Source organism: Ammospiza nelsoni, chromosome 2 (genome assembly GCF_027579445.1).
Source record: "Ammospiza nelsoni isolate bAmmNel1 chromosome 2, bAmmNel1.pri, whole genome shotgun sequence".
In the NCBI taxonomy this organism is placed as follows: domain Eukaryota; kingdom Metazoa; phylum Chordata; class Aves; order Passeriformes; family Passerellidae; genus Ammospiza; species Ammospiza nelsoni.
In genome coordinates, this window is record NC_080634.1 from 3966211 (window position 1) to 3989261 (window position 23051).

Sequence of the window (23051 nt, forward strand, 5' to 3'; positions counted from 1 at the left end):
TTCTTGCCCTCAGCCTGTCTGAAGCAGCTCTGCAGCTCTGAACACACCACCCTCTCTGCCAAAAATCCTGGACTGGACCTTTGTCTTAGTGCTTGAGCCAGAGATTCTCAAACAACTCTTCATAGGGCTGTGCTGCCAGTCAAGCACAAACTTCAGTTGCTTCAGCTTTTGTTCCTCTCCTAAGATTGGTCTGTTCTGTTCCCCTGAGTCACCAAACTGCTAATTTTTCATTGTGGTTATTAAGTGACTACTTGAGTAAGCAGTGGCCATCTGTCCTCTCAGTCCCTCTTTGTGACATTATCAGATGTTCTTTTAAAACTTCTTTCTCTCAAGGGACTGCTGTGGAACACTCCACACTTCTGGCTCCTTTTAAAAGAAGAGACAGATTATGAGGTTGAAAGGTATTTCTGTATCAACCTTTCCAGGTATGCATTAGGAAAAGGGAACAAACCTTTGCAATGTCATTTCATTCTTTACTATTAGAGAGGCTGTGTCTTTGGATCAAAACATGGTAAGGAGGAATGGGTGCCTAAGGTGGGTTTGATTATGCCCATGAACTGCAGAGGGAAGTTTCTATCCCCCTTGAAGAGGAATTCCTGAAAAATATGCAGCATAGGAGCAATAGCCATGGAGTTATTAACTTCATGTTAGTTTGGCTGACTGTTACATATAGGTATAGTTATAATTTCCCTAAAGCTTTGGGAAGTTGGGGTTTTATTTTTCACTTATGGATGTTGTGACATTAACATTTTGTTCATTTTATCACCACCCAATACAAGTATTACAGTAAAAGACATAAAAGAAACTGCTTGTAAGAATGCAGGTTAACAGCAAAGTGAAGAATATTAAGTTTAGCATTAGTCCCGACCTAAGAGAATTGGCTTCAACACACAAGTCATTTACCAGTGCAAGGATAAATATGTTTGTCTGAATTTCAGTTGTTTCTAATTTCCCTAATGAAGATACACTTAGGTTAATAAACAGGGCTGACAAAACTGTCAGGTATTCGTGTTCATTTAGGAAATGCTGCCCAGTAATCTACTGTTGACACGAACATGATGGTGAATTGAATATCAATTAGTATTTTCAAGGCAGAATGAAAATTATGAACTAGGGCAGCTGGGCTCCTATCATCATTTTGTGATGCCTCTTTTTATCAGAGTTAGCTCTTGATCTTTTTGTATTACACATGTGAAACCAAAACCATAGAAAAATAATACAGGTCTGGTGGTGTTTTCTGGAGCCGTGAACAGCATTAATTTATCTCAGTCCATTTTAAGAGCAATCTCTGCTGTAAAGAAGTACCTTAAAGCTGAGTCAATGGTAAGAACAGATTGTTTCCCTGGTATCTAAACTCCTTTTCCCCCATCTCATTCTTTGTGAGGGGCACATTAAAGTAGAGCAATCTGCCTCTGCCTGCCTCGGTTCTGTGCTCCCTGCCTGTCCTGCAGGGCTGACATTGCAGAGCTCAGCCCCTCTGGTGCATTGCAAACTAGGAGTTCTCCCTCCTGTCTGTGCTGAGCATTTCACAACCTTCTCCTGCCTTGCCTTCCCGTTGAAAGTGCACTGAGCAACAAAATCACTTCGAGATCACTTTGAGGCTGCTCTTGGGGAAAAAGCTCTGCTACAGGCTAGGAGAGGCAGGACATGACCTACTCATTTTCCATTCCACAATTACCTGAGGAAAACTTGGGGCCTCATCTTTTTCTGAGGTAAGCCCATTTATTTTGGATGTGAGAATGCTTTCTTTTTATCTCAGTAGTTTTATTTTTCCTTGTGCTGATGAGTAAGACTCACATGGGAGAAGCGAGTGCCTATGTGAGACCTCAAAATAGGAAATGTTTACAGCTGTTCTAGAGCAAAATAACCTGCTGGGTGGCAGAATAAGTAGTTAAGATCTAGCCATATACAATTTGGAATTGCAGCTGTTATCCTAGAAAGATTTCAGTGCAGAAATTGTCACATGTTTCTGCACTGACAGATTTTTTCTCTATGCATTTGGTGCCACTGAATGTATCAAGTGGATTTCCAAGGCTTCATTTGGTATTCGTGAAATAAAACTTGGAATCCACCTTACTGGGGAAGATTCAATCTTTTATTGACTGTTATTACGTGCTTTTAACTGCTAAATTTTTGAATTTCTCTCCCCACTTTGATATCTTTTCTGGAGTTATAGACAGGGATTAAAATAATGGAAAGAAAAAGAATGCAGAATTTTATTGTTATTTCTTTTGGATGCAAAAGGATTCATGTTTATTGAAAATAACTCTGTCTTAGGTATTTATAAATTGTAAGTTACAGTTATTTAATATCAGATATTTTCATAGATGTTTAAAGTATTGAAGTTGCTTATTTTACCGTGAAGTAGCATTGATAAGGGAGAAAAAATATGTTCTTGTTAAAATATGTTTGTGGTTGGAAACTTTAAACCCTGAAGTTAGAGCTTGCCAATTGTTAAAAAACATCTGCTTCTAAATCCTGCTTTCAGAGAGACAGGTATAAGTGATGTAACTGAGGGGTCTGCAATGCTAATAATGATACAACGTGAGAATAAAGGGGTTCATGTTGATTTTTAACGTGAGAATGGAAGAAAGTATGAAAAAAGAGTGCAGTAAAACAGAAGCATTGGGTATGAGAATGTTGGTTTCCATTCCAGAGAGAGATGGAGCAGTAGGGTTACAGCAGCCTTCTTCTTCTCCTCTGAGGAGAACATGCATATGGAAAGGATCCTTTTATTGGCTCTGTAATATGATAAATTTTCATTTAATTTAAAAAATGAACTTCCTAAGAAATAGGTAAGAATGTGTTCTAGGAAGAAAGGTTGAATGTGAAAGGTGAGCGGTAGCTGTGGTAGCTTTTCTTTTTTCCCCCAAAAGAGCTATTATTTGTTTTAATCTTGTTTTCTCAGAGCCACAAGATCTCAAATTATATCTATCACGAATTGGTAGGAAACAGTAAGACTGAAACACATAACTGAATCAAATGAGAAAAGAGGGGAAGTCATTCCTTAAGCATCTCTGTGTAATGTATGGAAAGAAAAATGGTGATTTGGGGGAATTGGGTTTTGAAGATTCTCTCTGGAGACCTTGTGTAATGGACTAAAACAGTACCAAGAAAATGACAGGCATTAATCCAATATAATGTTGCAAATTTCTTAGCACTGACAAGATGAAAGTGCCATAAATGGGATGTTGGGTTTAGTACATGAAAAATTATTCTGGCCAGTTCTCATTCATCAAAAGGGAATTTTAAAAGTGTCTGTGTGAGTGTGCAAATATGAGAATAAGAAAGGTGAAAGGGGAAATTGCTTTTAAAAGTTCTTGATTAGGAAATCACTGATCAGTAAAAAAAGGCCAGTTGTGGATAACAGCTCAGTCTACATTGGAGGTAACATGAAAGCAGAAACTAGAAATATAAATATTTCTCATCATTAAGAGAAAAGAGAGGATATATGTGGAAATTAGCACATGTTAGAAAATATGTAGTGTAGAAAACTGAAAATAAAAAGTGTGTTAGGTAGATGCCCAAGTCTCACAACACTCATGATAATGGGAATTTATCTATTGCATTATGAATAAAAATGTTTGTGTGAATGGTATTGAACTATTTTTAGAAACAGGCAGAAAATAATGTTTTAAATTGTGAAAATCAGAAATTAGTGATTTATTCATAAAATATGACGAATATGAAGTCCTCCCCATCTGGTGTAAATAGTTCTCTTCCAAGAGTCCTGAAAGACTTGGCTGAGAACATCTCTGGGCTATTGATGGTAAATTTAATGAGTTCGGGGACTCAGGGAATTCAGGAATACTGGAAAAGCGTAGGTGTTAGAGTTGTGGTTTGAAAAGAAAAAGGAAGCCCCATTAACCAGGTAACTAGATTTTTATAAAACTCACATTTGGAAAGTCATTTATCTCCTCTGCTGTGCCCCAAGGCAACAGGAGATTATGCAGAAACCAGGCCTGACAGTGTTCAAGGTGTCTTTAAAGCCTCCTGGAGTGGAGATTCCCCAGCTTCCCAATTAGTCACAGCTCTCCCTCTCCTTTACCACTGTGGGGTAGCAAGGATTTTCTTGGAGTCTGACATAAAACTCTTGGAAATGTTGAGGAGAGTGGGAGGATTAGTCTCTCTATTTTGCTGGCTCTAATCCCGCTTATCTCAGGCAAACAGCGTTGTCAATACTTTGTTTACTCTCTGATTTGCTGTGACTCCTGTACACTTGCCTGGCAGAATTGCTATCTAGACAGGTGCTCCTCATACTTTATTACTGCATCTCATTAATCTTGCCTAAACCAGATAGCTGTTGAATGCAAAATAATGAAAATTATGGAAAAGGATTCAATTGATACGTGTATAATGAATGCCAGTTTATTTGGTTTATGGAAAACAGGCCTCGTCATAAAACCAAGCATTTAAATATTTTTTCCCAGTTGATTGCATGTTAATCACCAAGGTAACTTGGATATTGCATATCCCCTTCTTTCTGTCTTCCTCAGGCAGACAAGCCCCAGCAGTAATATGTTGAGATTTTTTTCTATTATAACCGAATATGATAGAGTCTTCTGACAGTAAAAAGCTTCTTTTTTTTTTTTTTTTTTTTTTTTACTAAATGGGTTTAAGAAAAACCCCTGAGGTCTAAGAAGCCTTAAAGTAGTTTTAATGACTGCTAAATCACAGAATTTGCGATATTCATTATACATCATTCGATATTCTAACATTTTTAATTAGTAACATGAAAATAAATATAAACTCAATACCTGACAAAAGAGCATTAAGTAAAGAAGGAAGGAGGGTGTGCAGACAGGGGGGAGCCTTTATCACTTAGTAAAGGTCAGCCCTTGCAAATAAAATTTGTTTTAGTATAAACCAATGGATCTTTGTACATTCAAGAGCAGAAATTTAACCCAAACTGAAAAATGTAATGATGAAAAAGAGTGAATCTGTACAGGACAGTGATGTTGTAGAGTTGTAACAGCCTATAAGAACAATGCTGCAGCAAAAAAAAATAGGCTAATGTGACCCTGGATATATAAATAGGATATAAAAATAGCCAGGACTCTTAATACATATTGTTAAAAGGAATGATTTCAGAATACTGCATGTGATCCTCTTTTTAAAAATTAAAAAAAAAAAAAACATAAAATCTGAACAAAAATACAGACACTTCAGAAGACAGCAACAACTCTCTTGAGGGCTGGAAGTGAGAGACTTTAAAAGCTCTCTGTGTTTGCCTTATAAATATGAACTTTGCAGTCAATAATAAAGTTCTCAGGGACAAAAAAAGCTGCCAATTTTGCCCATTTCTGGGGGTCATCTGTAATGCCTCCCTACCTTGCTGGAAGATACTGAAACTTTTACGTGGTACAGATGAGATGTTCCTGAATTTTAGTGCTGTCTTCAGAAATGAATGTCTGTGTATTGCTCTGCTTTCCTTGCAAATCTTTGGCTTACCCACTCTAGAGGTAACAGTGAAATGTTTAAAATGAGCACATCAAGCTGGGTAAACCAATATCAGACTGTGATTCCATGAAGTTGGCCAAAATCCTGTATTAATTGTGTTAATTCACACATACCCTGTCTGGAGATGTGCAAAAAGAAGAAGAAAAGAAACTGGTGAAATGAATATTTGGAGGGCTTTTTTCCTTGGTTGTACAGACACAATGGCAGAGTTCATCTTTAGAAGAGTATTTTGGAATGAAAATTAAAATTCCACCCTGTCAGTCCTTGGAGCTCTGCCCGTCGTAATTTTAGGTAAAACAGTTTCCTTGGGACCAGGTAAAACCTCTGAAAAGATTAATTTCAGTTGTAAAGTCTAATAATAGCAGTGTAAGATAGTGTCCAGAAAAAAGGAAACTGAAGCTCAATAAGACATAATGAATAATAATAATATATATTAAAGTATGTGCTGGAAAAAAAACCCTAAACTCTTCTAAGAATGAAATGTCCACGTAATTAAGCAATAGGCTTGCAGGTGGATGTTCAAGTCTGTATATTATTATGGAAGTGTTAGAATCCCCAGTTCAGTTATTTAAGAAAGGACATCCAAGTGCTAAATCTGAGTTCTTTTTATCCAAAGAGTTTTTTTAAAAGGGTCTTTGAGTTCATTTTGAATCGTGAAACTTTGTACTGGCAGACCTAAACTCTTGTTCACTGTGCAAGTTTTAGAGCCATCACCTCAGAAAAGTGCCTGCTAAAAGTGGAGGTTGGATGTCACAAATGTCAATAACATTGCTGAGTCTCAACCAGTGTACTCAGAGCTTTTCCTGTAAAATACTCACTGCAGTGGTTCCAGACACATTTCTGTTTCTGCTGGCAGCTAATGGCTCATCCATAATGGACACTTTTCATTTCTTTTTAAGAAGGATGGAGCTTTTTATGGCATACAAAGGAGCATAAATAAGTAAATGTAGGGACAAGGGTCAATAAATATGACTTTGTGATCCCATTAGCTTTTTAGGGAACTTTCTCATTATAAGCATCATAGGAGTGGTGCCCACCATCTTTTTTTAGTCTCTTTGCATATGAATTTCCAGTTCTTTTGAAACTTTCCCTGTCCTGCAGGCAGAAGGGAAGCCTCCACTCCTGTATGTAATTCAGATGTTTGCATGCTGGCAGTCCCTCTTAGCCTGGAGCTCTTTGGCAGAGGGGTTTTCTGCCCTAAGAGCTGTGAGTTGGCAGTGCAGATTTGTCTGCCACCAGGGCTGTGCTGCTGGGCATAGGCTGCTTCTTCATCACCTCATGTAAAGATAGCTTGGGTGTCTCTGTCCCACACTGAAGTCTAGCATGTAGATATCTCCAAACCTCTGAAGTGCTCGAGGATTTTATTGCTTTATCCGTGTCCTCATTTGAATAGCAGACTCTGTTGAATCCACAGCTTCACTGGAGTTTGTGTTTCTTTGGCATAAGTATAAGGTTTACTTGATATTTCAGTATTTGCACATTTTTGATTGATAATTATTTTATGTCTTATAATACAAGTGCTGTTGGAAGGACAGTCTTTTAATTTTTATGACTTTTATTTCTGACCCTGAAGGTGATACCATTCTAGTTCTGGTTAATAGTTATTTGGTGATTTGAAGTTCAGTTGGTTTGAATTTTCCAGTTCTTACAGATTTGGTAGCTACAGGTGAGAATATGTGAGCAATCAAGAGCCTTGGTATGTCAAATGTATCAAAAACTGTATTTTAACAAAACTCAATTACTCATTGGGGATCATTTGGTAAATGTATATGAGGAATATTATTAGATCATGGCTCAACTAAATCTAAACTTAATATACTTTCAGTGATGAATTTACTCTAGGTTTTTAATTTTTTTAATGTATAGCTTTGAGCCTTCAAGTAGTACTTGATTAATTCAGGCAAGGAATTAATTAATTCAGACTCCACTGAAGAAATGAATTAGTTTTCCTTTCTGTATTTTGGATCTTGTTCCAGAGAAGTATTAATTTTTGAATACCTGGATGATGTTTATTAAATCGCAGTTTTGCTACCACAAAAATTGTAAAACTGAAATGACACTTCAAACCCTAATTAATGCTGCTCAGAGAAAAATTTATTTCTACCTGCAGGTCTGTAGGAATAGCACTTGACAAAGAGCAAGATATAATTTGAAATTCAGCTGAAAACAAAGCACATAACAAATAGGCCTTGTTTTCTGGGGGGAGAGAAGATGGGGGGGGGGGTTGTAAGAAGAAAACAAACACCTGGGATGAAATGAAATATTCTCAGAAACATGCTGAGCAGTTGGTCCCCTATGAAAAAGAAATGTGTAAACTCTTTTTTTGGTTTGTTTTTTTTTTTTCCTTTGGAGGTAACAGATCCCCAGTTATGATCAACTTACAAGTTTTACACAGGAAACTGCTGCATCGAATGTCAAGTGAGAAGATGCTTTTTTTGACTCTTCCACAAGAGCATGGTAGCCTGACACAAATAGAAAATACTATGACAGCTGTAAATCATTTAAAAGACAGCAAATAATCACAATGAGAATAGTGACCCTTTTTTAAAGTAAAATAGGGATTGTAAAAAGTTATTAATTTTTACTCATATTATTCACAAAGCTTCATACAGTGAAGTGGTGAAGAAGTGGAGAGCAGAATACTCCCCTTCGTTGAATGTATTTTTAAAATATTACTTCTTCACATAAACATTAAGCTTTTCTGTGGTTTATGTTGAGTATTTTACTTGCCTGTAAGTCTGTTGACGAGACAGCAAACTTCAGTTTCAGGTTAGAAGTCACCATCCATTCAAACGCAGAGCAGCTCTAAGTGTCACTATTTCAAAAGAGAAGGGAAGTTGCTGGGTCAGGTTCTCTCTAATACGGTTCCAAGTTCAGTGTCCATGCCAAGGTGCCTTTTCCATAAGGCAGAAAAACATGACCTGACTTCTGCTGCTGCTGTAAACACATTAGAGAGAGCTGTACATTGATTATTTCGACAGACAAGAGGTAGAAGGTAGCACACAGCAATATAGACCCCACAAATGTGTGGATAGTAAGGTCACATTTCAAATTAATTGCTTAATTATTTTTCTCCATCATTTAACCATTCAAATAAGAGCTGAAATTAGTGGGCTGTAAGGAGGAACTCAGCAATCAAAACACATCACTCAATAATTAAAATAAACTGCCCTGTATAATACTTAATTTTGTGTTTAAATCCTAATACAGATTTCTGAAGTTAGAGGGTCGGATGAAACAATTCCATTAGAGGGCAGTAGTACCTGTGGGTAAAATGTCTCATGTGCTGTGTATATTTTGTTTAGCATCAGTGAATGGAAGTGAAAAAGGAAGTTAGTGTAATTTAACATCAAAATAATGCAGAAACATTTTGTAATATACAATAACACGCATTCTATCTTATATCAAAAAACCCAACATGAATATGACAGAAGTGATGCAAAATACATGGCAGCAGATACTGATACTGTAGTACTCCATCCAAGAGAGAAACTGAAGTTGTTTGTCTTTCTGTGTTCTCAATTTGTAAATTGAATAACTTTATTTCTGGGAAGTTTATGGGTTTCATTTAAAAAATCTTACTTTTGAAACTATGCATTTTATTGGCTTTAATGCTGCAGATTTTCCAGTTTTCCAGGCAAGGGATGGCAGGAATGTGCATGTTTGATCAGGCATCTTTTAGTGGTTAAATATCAGTCATGTACTGTGGTTTGGCAATGATTTGTGCAAAAGATTTAGGGGTTTTTATGAGTTTTGAGAATTTTGTAGGTATGAAATGAAAGCCCAAGTGAACCTGGCTAACATGGCAAGTTCAGTCCTTCCTGTTTTAATATTTTGCTATGTCTAATCCAAGGAATACCACAAACACCATTTCTTTTTCCATTTTCAGTTGTGTTACTTGATACTACAACTGCCCTCGGAGAACTAGGATGGAAAACATTTCCCTTAAATGGGGTAAGTCTCTCACCATTTTGTTGGTTTTGGTCTGGATTTTGGCATTCTGACACTCTGTAAGTGGATATTCTTCCAATATAGACTTGTCTGAAAAATTTTAGTTGTTCTTGGGATTGGAGCTGCCTGTGTTGTGAGTAAGATGCAAGAATGACATGAGTACACATTATTATGTTCCTCTTTTGCTTTTCTGAATACTAAGTATCTATCTAACTTTAAATCCAATGCTAACTGTTATGCATAATAAAATTTCATATTAAAAAATTACTATGCTGCAGGAATGTAAAAAAAATACAACTCTTTTTTTTTTGTGAAATAAAAGGAAAAATAAGTTTCTGTTTTGCAGATTGGAACAAAAATTTTATGGTTTAAGTAAGAACCAGTATGGACTTTAGCGTTTGATAATATGGCATCAGATGGCCTAAATCAGAAAAATGAAAACATTAATAGTGTCTGTCATCCTTGGGGACAGTGAGCATGGGGTAGAGCAGCATTTTTACTCTCTAAAGTTCAACTATCAGTGCTTTGCCAGTGGCTGCACTTTCAGAACCTGGTTTTTTTTTCTTTCCACTCAGCTAATGCATGTCACAGAGTTTCAGGGGCATTTGGAGTTTCACTTGTAAAGTAAGATGCACTATTCTGGAGCATTTAATGTTCTGCATCAACTTGTAGTTCTGATATCAGTGTACATACTGTGTATCAGTTATTTTTATACTAGCTTGCATTATCTCCTGATTCTTGTGGATGAGGCATATAATTACTTCCTTCTCTGAAATGAGCTCAGAAAATACTGTTTTTCTGAGAGAAACATCTTGTTCCATTTTCAGTCATTTTATTTGCCATGTTCTGTTCCAGAAGGAAGTAGAAACTGTCTACCCTCAGCACCTTAATAATCCATTTTTGTAAAATGCCTTCTGTGTCTTTGCCTTCAGGGATTTCAAGCCATATGACATTTCTTAATCTCAGCCTGTTTTCAACTTTATGGATTACTCTTTTTCTTTGTATTCCTAGGCATAATTTCCATCTCTCGCAGATACTTCTGTGTTTTACATTCTGTATGCAATCTCATGCAATCTGAGTTCTAATTCTGAAAGTTTTGTTTCCTTTAAAAATCCCAAAGTACATACTGTCATATACCACAATGAGAAATGAATCAAGGAATTTTTGCTCTAGCAAAAAGTAAGGACTGTCATCTACCATGATGAGAAAATCCAGTGAGGAATGTTTTGCTTGAGCACTGGGATGAGCTCCATTGAAGTGCACAGTACATTTGGAAAGCACAAAAGATATAATTGCAGTTACTGTGTAAATTTGTATAAGCTCTAGGTACTCCAAAATAGCCACAGTATGCAAACACAAAAACATGTGCATTCCAAGTTAATTTAAAGCACAGCTATTATAACATGTATTTTTTGTCTCCTCATGCATACCCTAAACAATAGTTTTGCAACCACGTGAGGGGTTTGGGTGTCTTAGGACCTCTGCTGTATATTAAGAACTGGCAGCACTTACTAGAATACATACAGGAGTTTACATTTCAGTAAGGACCTTAAAATGTTTCCCAAAAATGTACAAAGTGATTTGAAAAAACAAAAGGAGTTAGAGTAAATATGGGGCAGAAAAGTGTTTTTTAGCATAAAATCGTAGAATCATTTATATTGGAAAAGACCTTTCAGATCGCTGAGTCCCACTGTTAACCCAAGACCACCGTGTTCACCACGTCCCCAAACGCCACAGTCACACACTTGTTGGACATTTCCAGGGATGGTGATTTATGTCCACAGTGCTACCTAATCGGAGTTATTCTTGTATCCTAATACAATCCAGAATATGGCACAAGCATTGGTGTAACTGAGATGATCACCGCAGAGATAAGAATCTGTTTGGTCCCATGATGGGCACATTAGGATTTTCTTGTTTCCTGAAGGACCGTAACAAATTTTGTATTGTTGGTGGTTTTTGAAAGAAATTTTTGTTCCGATACTATTGAAAGCTAATGTGTTACTTTAATCAAACCTTAAGTGTTTGTGTAGTGTTTATGTGTGTAAGAAAAATGTCATTGACCCTTGATTATTGCTCTGCTGAACATTTTTGATGTTAGGAGGATGGGATGATGTGTTTTCCTGAGCCTGTGACATTAGCAGAAGTCATTAATTTACTGGCACACTCAGTCATGAGCAATGTTTTCATTAAATTGAAGAGCAACTGAAATAATAATGCTTGGGATTTGGGTAATATTGAGTGTGCCTCAGAGATTTTAAACTAACAGGCCAGGGTGAAGTAGGATAAAAAAATCAGGAGATTCTTTTGCAACTTGTAGAACCTTAACCTTTGCCTCCCAGGCTTTTTATTTATAGTAGGTTCATTACATAATATTTGTAAACTTTCGGTCTTCATTGAGCTGCAATAATAACTGTGTTATTCATGTTTTGGGAATATAATATGTGATTTTGTTTTTAAATTTTCTTCCCAGTTATTTTGTGCATCCTTCCTGAAGCGTGACAATGCAATGTTTTTTTCTTAAAAATGTGTTTTATGTGTCAGATTTTTTTCCTTGTATTTTGAACAGGTAATAAATTTAGTGCTTAGAGCTACAAAAATGCAGCATAAAACATTAATATCTCTGAGGTCAATAGCATCAACTGTTGTTGACTGAGTTCTAGTTTAGCTTCTTAGTGATGGGCTGTCTAAAATTTCTGCCTTAATAATGGACACATCTGATACTTCCTCTGTTCTTTGGGCTGTAGTTCAAAATGACCGATTGATTTATGAAAAAGCATGCGCTATGAAAGGAGATCTTTACTCACCAAACTGTCACTCCATAACCTTGAAAATATAGAACAGAGGTTTGGGGGTTTTTTGGTTGGTACAAAAAATGGGAAGACACAAGTTCATGTGTTTCAGAAGAGGATGTGGATGGGAGCTTAGTGGGCAGTCTCAAGGGCATATGAAGTAAAATCCAGCAGTCTAACCCAAGTCAATATGCTGACCTTGGGGACTCAGTTAGGAACTGGGAAAGAAACGAAAAATATCTGAAAGTCCAACTGAAATGCAGTGTTCCATAACCTTCCTTTACATATTAGCAGTAATAGTAATAAAATAAGGCACCTTATTCAACTGCAGTTGGTGAGATATCTTCCTTACGTCTTCAATGTAAATATATTATTTATTTCCCATTGCATTAATCATTGCAACACAATTTTGTGAGCAAAGTTTGCTCAGAAGCTGTGGTTTGGGGACTGTTGCCATAAAGGCATGTCCACTCCTGATAAATTTCTGCCATAAAATCGTAAAATGCTTTGGATTGTAATGAAACTCAAAGATTGTCCAGTTTCAACACTCTACCATGGGCAGGATGCCACAGGACCACACTGCTCAAACCTCAGACCATCCAGTCTGCCCTTGAACACTTCCAGGGATGGGGCAGCCACAGCTTTTCTGGGCACCCTGTGCCAGGGCCTCAGCACCCTCACAGGAAAGCATTTCTTCCCAATATACAATCCAAACCTCCTCTCTTTCAGTTTAGAGCCATTAGCTGACACCATATCACTCCATGCCCTTGTGAAAAGCCCCTCTCCAGCTCTGCTGGGGCCCCCTTTAGGCACTGGAAGCTGCTCTTATGTCCCCCCAGCCATCTCTTCTCCAGGCTGAACATGCCCAACTTGTGTGTAGCCACTCCAAAGATCAGTTTAAAAGGAGGGTAAGGTGACTCTCAGCGCAAAGCTGTGAGACATTTACATGTGGAAAAGACTTATAAAAGCTATCTTGACTTGTCATAGTAGACACAATGTATGGCCTCAGCAGTAAAGAACCTACTAGAAGTCCTCTAAATTGTTTGACGACTCTGTCACTGAAACTACTTGAGTTTCCACAATTATTTAAACAGTTTTCTTGTCAATTGGTAATCTACCAATTAATCTATCCAGGGAAATAATTCTGGTTTGAATATCTTGTTTCTATAGAGGATTTTAATTCTTTTTTAATAACAATTGCTAATATACAGTATTACTGATCTTACTGTGTTATGAATTTTTTGAGACTAATCTTGTCAAAGCAATGATGTTTTTCTCCTTACCAGACTGTTTATATTACCCTCTCTGTTGAAATAATTGTTTTACAGTAAATGCATTCATCAACAATTTTTTTAGCTGATTTTTACCTGATTAGGAGACATTTTTGTAGTTTATGGTAACAGAAGTTTTGAATGGCTTGGTTGTTTGTCACAGATGGCACTGATGTTTTCCTGTGCCAGCCTGTAAACATTTCTTTCCATGCTGCTGTATCCATTTTCACCTTCATCTTTTAAATATCTCAGAAAGTGATGGGGGGGAATATCTCTTGGAACATTCTTCTACAATACTTAACATTTTTAACGATTCATTTCCTTAAGTAGACTGTCTTTAACTGTATTTATAGACGTAAGGAAGTTTATATTCTTAATACCAATTTCCTAAATAAAACAATGGTGTTTTCTCAGCACTGTTTTGGTCACCAGTATAAACATCCCACCAAAGGGCAACTGGAAAGAAATTAACTCTGTCCCAGAAAGACACACTAAACATAACTAAAATTCAAGTTGTGTGAAAGTTAGCAGGATAAAACAGCAACACCATAAAAAGACTTCTGTCTGAAAATATTTCACTTTTCTTCCACATCAATCGTAGAATCATTTGGGTAGGAAATTATTTGGATCACTGAGTCTGACTGCAGATAACACTGCCGAGTCCCTCGCTAGGCCATGTCCGTAAGGGCCACATTGACTTGTTTCACACATCCCCAGGGCTGAGGACTCAACTGCATCCCTGGACAGCCTGTTCCAATGCTTGGTAACCTTTGCCATGAAAAAAAAATCCTAATATCCAAAAGTCTAAGTTCCTTTACCCCTACAGCAGTTCAACTGTGGTAAAGTTACATCTGTGTGGGGAGATGATGCAGAAGTAGCAAGTTCTTCTATCTAAGAACGACTGAGGGGAAAAAAAAAGAAAACATCCAAAAGTCTAAGTTCTTTTACCCCTACAGCAGTTCAGCTGTGATAAAGTTACATCTGTGAAAGTTCATCAGCAGAATTTCAGAGGTGTTACAGAGGCTGTGGTTTTAATAGGAACTTTAATAGAAGGTAGGGATTTAGCTGTCAGAACATTTAGCAGGGATGAAGGGAAGGAAGCTAATCAGATTTTCACACAATATGGGGAATTTACAGAGATGACATTAAGAAAAAATATTGGTAGTCATGTATTTGAGCTGTAATTTGGGCATAATCAGATACCATCCTCTGTAATGCCATATTTAAAATCCTTTTTGACACTCAAGTAATTTTTTGAGGAAAAAGGTTAGATCAAGGGGTAAATTTTTTGGGATTAATTTTCATCTGCAGAGATTAAACAATTAGGTATATCCAAGATCTAGTTAAATGACTTTCTTAAAGGAGTTGCAGATACTCATATGAGATGACTTGCTTGTGAGAGTCAGTTTCCTTGGTTTTTTTAGGAGCATCTCTTAGACCATATAGGCTTTTTTCCTTGAAAACTGAATATCCTAGAAACTGTCAGTGTCCAGATAGATTGGTGCATGTCTAAATTTTTGTGTTTGCCTGTATTTTCTGGTAAAATGGCAAAAATCTTAATTTTCTTGGAAAACCCTGGAGCCACAGAATTAGCTGTGGCTGTGCTAGGAATTTGAGAGTCTGCTGAATGGATGCAGGGTTATGGTAGCATGGTCCATCAGAAATAGGTAAATTAAAAAAATTTGCTAGGCACTGTAATGTGATAATATTTGTCACCCTCAGTTTTTGTGCACATACACTTAAGCAGTCTCGTGATTATTTTTGTGTGGAAGATCTATTTGCAGATTCCACAGAGGCTTGACTAAATACATGGTTGTGTTCTTATTTGGACATTTCAAACACATTTTGGGCCACTGGTGCTTGCCACTTGCCAGATCTAAACCATTCCTAGCCTAAATAATGACATGTCATAAATTAAAAACAAAACAACAAAAAACCTCCCAAAAATCCCAACCTCCCAGAAAAAAGCCCACCAAGCAAACAAAAGTTAAGTACAAACCTACAAACCACTTAGAGGGAAGCAGATATAATGGAGGAGGATTATAAACAAATTTGTATGCTCCAGTACAGAACAGCCATATACTTACAGCTCATATATAATCTGTAATAGTACAGCATTAGAAGCAGTCTCTGAACCGCTCAACCAAATGCAAATTATTGTAATTTTAGTCTTATTGTGTGATAAATCTCAACTTGATGATAGTAATGCTGCATATATTTTTGCATTAATTTTCCATTCTTTTTAATTTAAATACTCCTAGGTACATATATACCCCTAGTAAAGGCAAAATTTAATGTATATATTGATTATTTTTCAATGTCTATTGTATATTATATAGCAAAGGAAGGCAAAGAGTGGAAATAGCAGTATTTCTATTTTCTGTTGTGTTTCTCATTTTAGGTGTGAGAACCATTCTAACTGGTGGAACACAGTAATCATAAGTTTTTAGTTGTGCAGCCTCACAGGATGAATGTTAATTCTGTATTATTTTTTTTTAAATAGATTGGTTGGAAATTTAAATAAATAAGAGTACCATGCATGGGTTGCACATTGATGCACTCAGTGCACAAAAACCAGCTTTTCAATTTGTGTAGGCTGCACATTCATCTCTCACACTCACAAGTTTATAATATTTTGGCTTACCAATGTGGGCAGTAAGGAAAAAAAAAGAAAGTATAATTTAGTGAAAAATAAATAATTCTTGCTTTTTTTTTTTTTTGGTATACAAAGAATTGTGTTTGAGAAGGAAAACACAGTGGGTCGAAGGAAGAAGAATGGTTGATTTAATTTTCTGTTTGGTGTCTTTTCAGCAGTGTTGAATTCCAGAATTTTATGGCTTCTGTTAGGCAAATATTTTGAAATTCAAAAAAATTCCCTCATATGTATATACCAAATTAAATATAATATTTTCTGTTACAATTCAGCCTTCACTGTGCAGGCCCATGGGGCAAGACAGCATGACAAACTGAGTGCTGCCCTCAGTAAAAAAAATCAAGGAAAAGTCAGGACAAAATAAAGTGGAAGAAAAGCAATATTTATGGAAATATGAGGTGCATACTGAACACCTCTTTATCTGAACCGTTGTATTTTCAGAGACTTCAGAACTGCTGCACTGAACTCTTGGGAAATACCCTTTGAAATTCCTGTGTGCTTAGGAAATGGTCTCATAAATGCTAAAGTAGGTGATAAATATCTAGGTATTCTGAAAAGAAATATCTCTGAATTGTTCCAAAGCCATAAAAAAAAATTTTTTTTTCAAGGAGGAAAGCTAAAATTGGCCACAACAGAAGATGCTTCACTGTCTCATGACCTGGTGCTGCTTTTTACTCAGATGCTGTGTTCATTAATTTTGCAAAACTCTAACCAAACTTCTGCTTTCTTTTTATCATTTCTATTGCCAGGAATAATTTATATTCTAAAAGTGGATCTCCTATGTATAATGAAAAACAAAAGAGTTAATATATTCTTAAGAATTTGTAGTAGCCTGACCTTCTATTGGAAGTCTAAACTGAGACTTAACAGAAGAGAAAGCTAAAAAAAAACACCAAACCATGCCAACTTTACTTTTGAACCTTTTACAGATGTTTAAATACATGGAATGAGTTTTTTAAATTACAGAGAAGTAACCCGATTATCAAGCTGGAAACATTTTCTAAGCCTCTTTTACATACTTAGGCACACAGAGTCCCTTTTGCAAATTGCAACAAATCATTTATGTTCTGATGGTGCTTTAAATGATAGGATTGTAGGATGTTTGTGGGTACCAGGAGTTTTAACCATTGCCAGGATGAAAATACCATATCCAAATAGTTCTTCTGCTCCATTGGAATTCTCACTAAGTGAGAAAAAAATACTCCAGCTAGACTGAAAGTTGAAGAAATTCTCCCCTGCTTTGCCCTCTCTGCCAGTAGATGTCCAAACCCCTGGTACAGCATTTGAGCTTGAAAACCCTTATCTGAAGAACAGTTATCTAAATAAAGAGTGCAGCAATTGCTTGTCCAAAATATAGAGAATTGTAAACTTCAGATTTAAGAAGATACACTTCAGATTATAATTTTCACGATTTAATATCCTGCAAAGGCATCCAGGAGAGTACAGAGCCTTTACCACATGGATTATGTATTTATGTAAGCAATCCTAGCAGAACTGGATACTCTTCACATAATCCTACCAATCTACTTCAAAAAATGGAAAATGGATAGTTTGTATATATGTCTATTGGCTGCTAATAAGGAAACAGAATTTTTTAATAATCATAGTTCCATGGAGAACAAATCGAAAGGAGCCCAGTATAAAATCTATGTATTTATGAATAATAATTTGTAACTGTATTTTAGATTTAAGAGGATAATCCTCTGCTATTGTATTTAATCAAAAGAATCCTATCCTAGGAGTTTAAAATATAATACATGACTTGCAGAAATACAGTGAAAGATCACAAGTATTGTTGAGATGTAGAGCAGTATTTGAAGAGCAGAGGTGTTCTACCTGACCTTTTGTCTTTTAAGACGTCAAATAAATGTTTCTTTTAGATTTCCTACTAGTGTTAAAAGCTGGGCATATTGTAGAGGAAGTAAAAAAAAAAATAAATTAGAGTTTAAGTTAGCAGACACAACAGCTGATTAATGTGATAATATGCTCAATATGGCCCTCTTCAGTGATTTCTCTCCATGTCTGCTGTACTTTTCATCAGCTTTCCATGCTATAAGGAATACTCCCAATTTCTTAATTTTCTTAAGGAAGAACTGCAACATTTTGTTTTCCCTCTCAGCTGATGGATACATGGATACTCTTGCATTATGCCTATGACCAACAGGTCATGAAGTGATGAGCAGTAGAATTTTTATTCCATAAAAATTGGATAGAAATGTTGTATCCTAGCTATTACTGCATTGTCCTGTTGGTTCTTGGCATGTCAGAAGAATGCTACTAATGATTTTATATCAAAATATTTAAAGGCTTGATAGAGTTCATTATTAACAGTAGCATAACTAAGGAGATTGCTTTGGTTCCCTTTTTCATGTAGGCTACTAAGGGGATTGACTTTAGCTCCCTGATTCTTGCCATGATGATTAAGGGGATTTGTTTAAACACCCCATTTCATGTGGTATAGCTACTGTAAAAGGATTAGTTTTGGATTCCACTTCCACGTGGGAAAGCTAAGGGGATTAGCTTTAGCTTTTCATTCCATGACAAAATAACTATGGGCAATTGCTTTCACTGCCCATGTGGTTGCATCAAGATTTGTCTTGCTTTTGCTGTTCTTGTTTTAGTTCCTTTCCCTCTGCTCTTACTGCCCAAAGTCATTTGGCTTCAGGCTTTCTGCCCTCCTCATGGAAGGCCCACTGCCCATACTGAGCTTTGCATCTGGTAAGGAAAACTGAAGAGACTGATGAAATCCCGTGTGTTTTGTTCTTTTCCTCATGGAAGCTCAAATGTTAGAACTCTTCTGGATAAAATGAAGTGTAGGAATTGCCCTAACTGCTAACAGTGCTATTCAATATGAAGCAGTATTTGATTTATGGCAATGAATAGGAGCTTCACCTGTAAGCAAAGGTCTTGGGGGATTCTTTATGCTGCCATTTGGTGCAAAACTGTGGATATTTTTTACAAAATTCAACAAAGCTACCACCTGAGCCACAAATGGTGTAGCCAACTCAGTGCAGCACCGAATCCACACCAACAGGCACTGTGTAAGGGCAGAATTTATCTAAGGAGAAAAAACCCTAGGCCTGAGTGCTGTCAGAAACTCTGCTCGTGTTTCTGCACAGCCTTGCTCCTGTGAATACACCAGTCCCAGGAGAAAAAGCTCTCTGAGGTCTTTGTACCAAATTGCATTGTGCGGCCAGCACAAATTAATATTTTCAAACCACTTAAAAGCAAATAAGATGCCTACATGTAAATTCAAAACAGGCACTTCATGCCCAGCTAATGAAGTTTTGTCTGAGCTATTTAAAAAATCAGGATCTGTGCCCTGGCTTTGGAGATGGGTGTCTCCACAAAGCTGTTTTAAATACTTGCTCTTACCTGAGTCTCTGACTGGGGAATGAGCAGGTTCTAGTCTATAAATCTAAAAACTAATGGGGTTCTTCCTTTGGCAACCTTTTATTTTATGTTGAGGTGGGGCTTTTTTTTGTTTGGTTGGTTTGTGGGTTTTTGTAGGTTTATTGTTGGTTTTTTGTGGGTTTTTTTTTTTTTTTTGTAGTTGTTGTTGGTTGTTTGTTTTTATTGTTATTTACTAGTGTAGTGGAAGTGCTTGAAACTTTACATAAACTTACATAAAACACTTAAACATGTCAATATTTTAAGGTATAGCAATTTCTTTTGAAGTGAAGCTTAAAGTTAAAAAACAAATTAATTTTAAAATATTTTAATGTTTAAATTTTACAAGGAACCAGCCTTGTGTATCCATCTTGTGTCAGAATAATCCTAGATGTCAGCAATTAGGAAAAAAAGCAGATGTGAGCCACTGCCCAGCCCTGGCACTGTGCTGGCACAGACGTAGCCTTAGGAGCAGGATTCTGAAGAGAATCCTTCCAAAAACATGTGGTGTTTTTCCAGTATTTCAGTTCTCCGCGATGGAATATAGCAGGACTCTTTCAGCAGCTGCAGTTCTGAGCTGTCAGCTCACAAGCTGGTTGGTTCCACAATGTGCAGCCACTTGAGTTTTGTATATACAGTCATGACTGTATATGAACATGAGATGTGCATATGGATCCACTCTCCTCTAGCATTGTGTGTGCTTAGGTCTGGCCCACTTGAGCTGTGCAATCACCTATTCTGAGCTTACAGCACATGCTGGAATTTACTTCACTCTTTATGCTGCTCAGTAAAACCAGGGTTTGAATTTGTCCCTTCAGTGCCCTACCTCAGCTTTAAATTTCCAAGGCTCTTTTGCTGTGGTGTTTTTTCCCTTTGCTTCTAAAAATAAAACACATCAAAAGCATTGGAAAAGAAAGCTGAGCTTCTATGAAATTTTACATATTTCTTGAAGAGAAGAAAAAAAAAAAGAATAAATGCAATGGAGAAGTTCCTCCAGAAGTACTCATGCAGAATGATGTATATCTTTAGTCATTCATGGAATAGATGCATGTTAAGACAAGCACACAACAAACCACCTCAGTAAAAAATCTAATTCTATATAATGTATTTCAGGTAGCAGTGCCATGAGAAATCTGGCTTCATCTCAAGTCTTGCTGATTTATCCACAGTATACAATCAGTGCTTGATGTAGATGAAAACAATCAGACTTCTTTCCCACTTGGGTCAGTGCAGGAAATTTCCTGAGGGAAAATGTTTTGTTCTTCATAATTTTTTTTGTTTTATATACTGAAGACTGTTTATTAGATTGAAGGATTTTTGCTTTGACTGCTGCAGAAGAGCCAGAATAACAGGGTAAGAGTTACTGCAGTGGCTTTGATGTGAATATTCCCTTCTCATAGGAATCATCCTGAATCTACAGCCTGGTTGCCTGAGCTAGAGATCATTTATAATCTGTGATTATTAAATTTTATATCTCTAGATTCCCTTGGAGTACTGTCACTTCCTGCATGTATTTTAAAGTTATGAATACACAATATAGTAAAGGAATATCAAATTAATCACAAGCAATGAGATAAATTTTGTGTAAGAGTAAAGCTTGAATCTTTATAGAGTGTTGAGGCAGGTTTTTCACTGTTACCATATTTATGCCTTTTTGGGTAGTACTCTTGTATATAGCAGGGTTTTTTAAAATTCTCATCACGTGTTTTATGTCCACAGAGTTAAGGTTAGTCAGAAAAATGACAGAACTTCTTCAGTGAAGTCATTTGAAATTACTTTGCTAATTCTTTTTTTGGAGCTGTAATTTTAAATACAACTGTTGTAGTTGCTATGCAGAACTTAAATATTTTCAAAGAAAAGTGCAATAAGTGTTAAACCACATGGCAAGAAGCAAAACACTTCGTTCACTCTTTTCTGTGATTTTAGTGAAGAGGAAAAGGATTAGCTTCTAAATTGTGACTTAAGGATATCAAAGAAACCACAGATATTTCTGGAGATTAGTGAAAATTGTTTCTGTGCAATTTGGAGTGTATTTTATACAGTTTTCGGTTACTTTGGGTAGATTTTTTGGCTTTTCTTTTCCCTGTGTTTTGATTTAATGAAATTTCACTTCAGTACAAAATTTGAATATTTAATTGTTATTTTTGATCTTTTTTACTTTGCACTACTATATCAAAGCTGTTTAAATTTAAGGAAGGATATTGGCATAGAACATGAAAAGAGTGCTGAACTATTTGGTAATAAAATCATACATAACACCAAAAAGTAATAGCAATATATACCAAGACAAGATGACCTTTTCATTCATAACTTTAAAGAAATTATTTTATTATCTGTTGACAAGAATCTTTTACATTATGACTGGTTTTTCTTAGTTTTCTTTTTCTTTTCAAATGATGACACCTTTAAAATTCATAATTTAAATAGAGTAGTGCCAGCCTAATTGTCAACATCTCTGGTTCTTTATTCTCAGTTCTTGAACATCTACCCAAATCCAGTTGTTCCCAATGATTCCTGCATGAGACACATGCAGTATTACCTGGTCAACATGGCCTAAAAAGGGATGTACTGTCTTACTCTGTCCTGTTCCTTGAAGTAGTTACCATAATTTCCAGCACAGCTTTCATGCAAAAGGTCTTGCTAAATAACAATCTAAACGCATCTCTTTTTTTTTCCCCAGAAATTTCCTAGGGAACATTTTAGCATCCATTTGCTGACATCCTCTTAACACAAATGCATAGCTGTAACAAAAAAGCACTTCAGATTTTAAAAGTAGATGCTATCATACAGTGTCACTGTGCTAAAAAGACAAACATCACTCTTTGCAAATTGTTGCTATTTGGAAAAGAGCACATTTGTTTTCAACATGTACTTGCATAGAGGAAGGCCAAAAGTTATGTTTCAGGGAGCCTGGCCAGCTTGGTATTGTTTTGAATTAGGGTTGGTTGGTTGTTTTTTTTTAAGGCTATGCAATGGTTTAAAGATACTCTAGGTATTGCACATGTTTAAGATTTCAATGTTATGAACATGGATAGAATAAAAAACCCCAAGTGATAAAGCATTATAATACATATAGGTATAGATATAAGTATAGATATAGCTATAGATATATGTATATGTATATGTATAAGCATACATGGGCAATAAAAACCCCTCCCAGTTAGCTTAATTTTGATGATTTGGGAGACTGGAGGAAATCTTCACTCAGTGTTTGATAAATGGCTTCATTTCACTTCAAAGGCTGGCTGTAGTTGAGAGTATTTTAGAGTGAAAGTTTAGAGATAGAGGCTACATATTTAATTACCAGGTATCAACATTTTCTAAAAGGGCAAAATTTTACTATTGACTCAGAAAACTCAATCTGAATGCAATTAATGCAGCAATTTGTAATCAAGTAATGCTTGATATGGTTTGTCCTTTTTTTGTTTGTTTGTTAGTTTAAAGTCCACTAAACTGATGTCACCACAATTTCTTGGCTGTCCCATTTTCCAACTGACCACCTGTCAGTTCCTGTTTCAGGACATGATTCCAAAT

General features: G+C 36.2%; 1 protein-coding gene across 2 annotated transcripts in view; it reads left to right on the top strand.

Annotated features, from left to right (window-relative positions):
• EPHA6 (EPH receptor A6) overlaps nucleotides 1-23051 on the top strand; it is a 597075-nt gene that overhangs the window by 251151 nt on the left and 322873 nt on the right. The window contains exons 6-7 of one of the 2 annotated variants that reach the window (XM_059493881.1): nucleotides 7813-7878; nucleotides 9350-9414. In XM_059493881.1, coding sequence (XP_059349864.1) covers nucleotides 7813-7878; nucleotides 9350-9414 — 131 coding nt within the window. The remainder of the gene's footprint in view (nucleotides 1-7812; nucleotides 7879-9349; nucleotides 9415-23051) is intronic. The other variant, XM_059493882.1, reaches the window with a different exon arrangement.